The sequence below is a fragment of the Cyphomyrmex costatus genome, unplaced genomic scaffold, assembly GCF_001594065.2.
Source record: "Cyphomyrmex costatus isolate MS0001 unplaced genomic scaffold, Ccosl1.0 scaffold225, whole genome shotgun sequence".
NCBI classification, from domain to species: domain Eukaryota; kingdom Metazoa; phylum Arthropoda; class Insecta; order Hymenoptera; family Formicidae; genus Cyphomyrmex; species Cyphomyrmex costatus.
In genome coordinates this window covers 43,422-47,907 of record NW_017276313.1, presented here as the reverse complement: position 1 = coordinate 47,907, position 4,486 = coordinate 43,422, and the positions used below count along the sequence as shown (strand labels likewise).

Genomic DNA, 4,486 nt, shown 5'->3' with positions numbered 1-4,486 from the left:
CATATAATAATTATAAATTGCAATAGCCGTAGGGTAATGAACCATAAGAGTTCTCGCGTCTTCGTTTATCAAACGTTTGTTTGCACGTTTTACGTTCTGTACTTGTTACAACATTATGAAACTTCGTACGTTTGATAGCGTCAAAACAAAGTACTATTGAAATATCTAGCTCATTTGTAACAAGTTCCCTAACAGAGCGGTAATTAATCAATTTATTGTTCGCAAAATTAAGAGTTACACCTTTGGCTTTGCAAACCTCTGTAGTACTACCATCGGGCTTACGTACAACAAATGCATAAAATTTTGGACCAGCTGAAACAAAAGATTCGATATAACTACCCTCACCATAACACGTCAGCTCGTTCGTCAAATCACCCAGCAACTTACCCGTTGGTGGGTCATAATCATTCGGAGAATTACCACTCACATATATACATGAATCTGTATCGCAACATAATGCTCGGTTTCCAAGACGCTCGAGATACTCATATAATTTAAGACGAGCTTGAACTGTTGTGAATGCGGCTATTACAACATTTGTTATGGGTGATGATGTTAAATTCTCATCTCTGCATATAGGTATAACTAACATATAAAACGTCATCATTAATAGGTAATATACTTGTAACATTTATCTCATTACTGGAAAGTAATTGTATCAATCTGTTACGTGTTGTTACAATTTCAACTTTAGGTAAATTCTCGCGTTGACCAAACTTACCCCAAAACGAATTTAAACATAATTTTGAAACAGCACGAAGCCCCGGATTAATATATATTTTTTGCGGATCTAATTTAATACCTTCCATTTGCTCATATTCATCTATGTATCGCATTTTTAACTCTTCATTATCAATACAGTCGGAAGGCCAACTGCTGGCTTCTAGCTTAATTTTTAAAAAAGTATTTATGTACTCTGTGAAATGACCCCCTTCTTTGGTTTCAGGATTATATTGAGTCATTTCATATTGCCAAATTTCATAAATATTCATAATTTTATATCCAACGCTTACGGCTTTACGTATTTCATTAGCTACCCATGTACCCGTAAATTCGCGATCCACAGTATCTTCGTGTATACAATCCTCTTGATACATATTTTCACAACACGAACGACATAAAGCAAACATTAATTTACCATGCATTCGTACAGGTAATACAGGATGATAAAGCATACGTGGTGGTAATATCGTACAATAAACGAGCCCCTCCACTTTATCAATCTCGACGCCTGAAGATCCCGTTAATTTGCGACATTCTTCACCAACATATATTGTCGGATGTTTTACGGAGAATTTTCCTGTTTTACAGATATACGTGTAAAGAGAATACACATCGACATAATGTATTTTTTCATTACCCTTTACATCATAAAGAGACACCATGTTCTCTGTACGACCTCCATAAAAGGCATCGCGAGGGTTTAACGGCTTTCGCGAAACTTCAGGCCAATTTTCTAAAAATATTCGCATATCCTCTCTAGATATTAAAGTACGATCAAAATCACATTCCCATATTTCCGTTAAAATATATCCAGCAGATTCAATCTTTAATAAACTGTGTACGTTCCAAACGAGCATCCATCGTATCAGTACCAATACCATAGGTTCTATTTACAGTATAACAACGGGGGCATCCATGCCAATAGCATCCATGAAATTGCAAAACATGTTTGATCACCGCACCGTCAATAATTTCTTCGTAATACCCATCAACAAGAACACCTTCGGGTAATCGTGTTTCGCGTCCGTTTCCCGCATGAGCTATGATATGACCCAACTCATGTTCCATCCAAGTTAACCACGAAATAGCTTTACGCGATTGATTCTGACCCCAGCGGTAGCCACCCGTAGGTATAATACCTATCATATTTTTTTGAAGAAAATTTTTACGATAAACGCGAGAACAAGCTGATGCTATTGTTGTACTCTACTCAAAAGGACAAACATTGCCGCATTTGATAAACATTCTGCGAAAAGCTAAACAAGAGCGCCGCAATATTGTCACATCATTCTTGCAATAGCTCACAATTTCTTTCTTAAAATGGAATATATAATTCGAACGTTTTGTCTTATTATACCAAAGTAAGAAACGTTCACGCTCATCGCTTCGCATATAATCGCTTGAATAGTATTTTAAATCTGGGGGTCGATTGTGTATTTTTGACGACTTTCCTCACCTCTCGAACTTTCATCTCACATGAAAAAATACGTGCGATTGACTATGAGCATAGTGAAAATGCGATATCCCTATGCTCACTAGAGTGAAAATTACAGATGCGAGTACGGTTGAATGAATAGCATAACCTTAATTGTAGAAAATGGTAGAAAGTTCCGAGACTTCCGAGTTCTATCCCATTCTATCCCAATTATTATATTATCCAAAATTATATTGTGATTTCCAAAGGTGGGTTAGAATTGGCCAGAATTATCCGAGAGCTAACGTTTCAATTGCATGGAGATACAATGAATGTTACGGAAAAGCAAAAAGAAATGTTGATACAATTCATGGAATAGCATCCTGACTTTGGTCGAGGTCGTTTAAGATATAACAAGGAAAATAAACGAAAAATTGTAAGTATTATTATGATTATTAATCATATTTCTTACAAGTATGTTTCCACAAATAATATTCTTATAAGTTTTGTTTTTATATATGTTATTTGAATTCAGTATACTGAAGTATACTTAAATTTTTTTTAGGATGAACTTTGGGAAAAATTATCTTCTTCTTTAAACACATCAGCATATGGACCACGCAAGTCAGCAAAAGAATGGGCTAAGGTAATTTTTATTTCATTATGGGTGCATTCCGTTTCATGCTTGATGTGCATAATGCATCACTTATCCTTCTTCAACATTTGGCGAACAACAAAGAGAAATAATGCATTATGCGCATTATGCGTGAAACGGAATGCACCCTATATAATATGTATGTTTTAACAATGTATCAATATATGAATTTTTGAGTAGAGATGTGCAAACTATTCAAATACGAATAATTCGATTCGTATTCGAATAGTTTGTATGTACAATACATTTCTCTAATGCCAGCTTTGACTTAAGTAAAGAGTTGTAATGTGATAAAATAATGCAAAAAAAGATCAAAATTTAAAAATTTCGTGATTTAGATTTCATAAAATGGTGTGTAAATCTATAATAGAGATGTGTAAATTATTCGAATACGAATTCGAATAGTTTGCACGTCTCTACTTTTAAGTTAACCTTTAAACTATGTGATTGTGTGAAATTATTATTTATTGCTTATCATCATATTTTTTATAGACATGGAGAGACTGGAAAGCTAATACCTTAAAAAAGGTTGCAAAGCACAAGATCTACATGATGGGAACAGGTGGAGGATCACCAAAAGATTTGCAGTTATCTGGATCAGAGAATGCCTTATTGAATTTTTTAACTCCAGACGCTAGTGGTTTAAGAGATATTTCAGAAGGTGGATTTACAGATGTGACTCCAAGTTATGATGAAACTTCGAATTCATTTGCTATCATCTAATATTGAAGAAAAAGAAGATGAAGTATTTTTACTTGGAATGATACAATGATGACATCACATGAAATGTATTCTTCTGAACAAAATACACAGAATATGCGATCATGTATGTCATTAAATAGTAACATACATCCAATTGAAAATAATAAAAATGAGGTATATTTTACAAATTTTATTTAATTATCACCATTTTGTTAATTAGTTTAAAAATATAAATTAGTAAATTTATTATATCTTCTTTTTAATTATTAAGAATCAAATAAAACACATTCACAACAAGATAATAAAGTAAATAATTCTTTAAAACAGAAGAAGCGCTTTATTCAACAAAATCCAAAGGTAAATAAATGTGAAACAAGTGTTCCATCATTACACAATATGAGGAGTATATACCAAATTAAAAATAAGGAAAATTGGGTATGTATATGAAATTTATTTAGGCACGCATTATAATATATTATTTTTTATAAATATAGATTAATATATTGTAGATTTAACTTTATTGTATTTTACTTTACTATTTGCAGGAACACGGCAAAACAACATGTGCATTATCTTTAGATGATACAGAGAATTATATCGCAAATCATTCAAAAGGTATACAAAGTTTTTTTTAATAAAATATATTAATATCATTAAAATAAAATATGGACTCCCACTAACAAATTGCTTGAAAACGTTAAAGAGGCATTAGTAGTCGGTGCAGACAACAGTGCGCAAAGTGTTAACAGTAAATGGGTGTCTAGGTGTTCGCCGTCGACGAAATAAGTGTCTAGGTGTTCGCCGTCGACGAAATAAGTGTCTAGGTGTTCGCCGTCGAGGATATGGGTGTCTAGATGTTCGCCGTCAAGGAAGTAGGTGTCTACGTGTTCGCCTTCGAGGAAATGAGTGTTTAGGTGTTTGTAAGAAACAATGTGTCGTCGTCGCCGTCGTCATCGTCGCCGCCGTCGTCGTCGTCGCCGTCGTCGTCGTCG

At 33.9% G+C, this 4,486-nt stretch overlaps 1 protein-coding gene across 1 annotated transcript in view; it reads left to right on the top strand.

Annotated features, from left to right (window-relative positions):
* LOC108773910 (ATP-dependent DNA helicase PIF1-like) overlaps nucleotides 1–3,515 on the top strand; it is an 11,563-nt gene extending 8,048 nt beyond the window's left edge. The window contains 2 exon segments of the mRNA XM_018539888.1: nucleotides 2,703–2,783; nucleotides 3,285–3,515. Coding sequence (XP_018395390.1) covers nucleotides 2,703–2,783; nucleotides 3,285–3,515 — 312 coding nt within the window.
* Nucleotides 3,516–4,486: the final 971 nt, after the last annotated feature.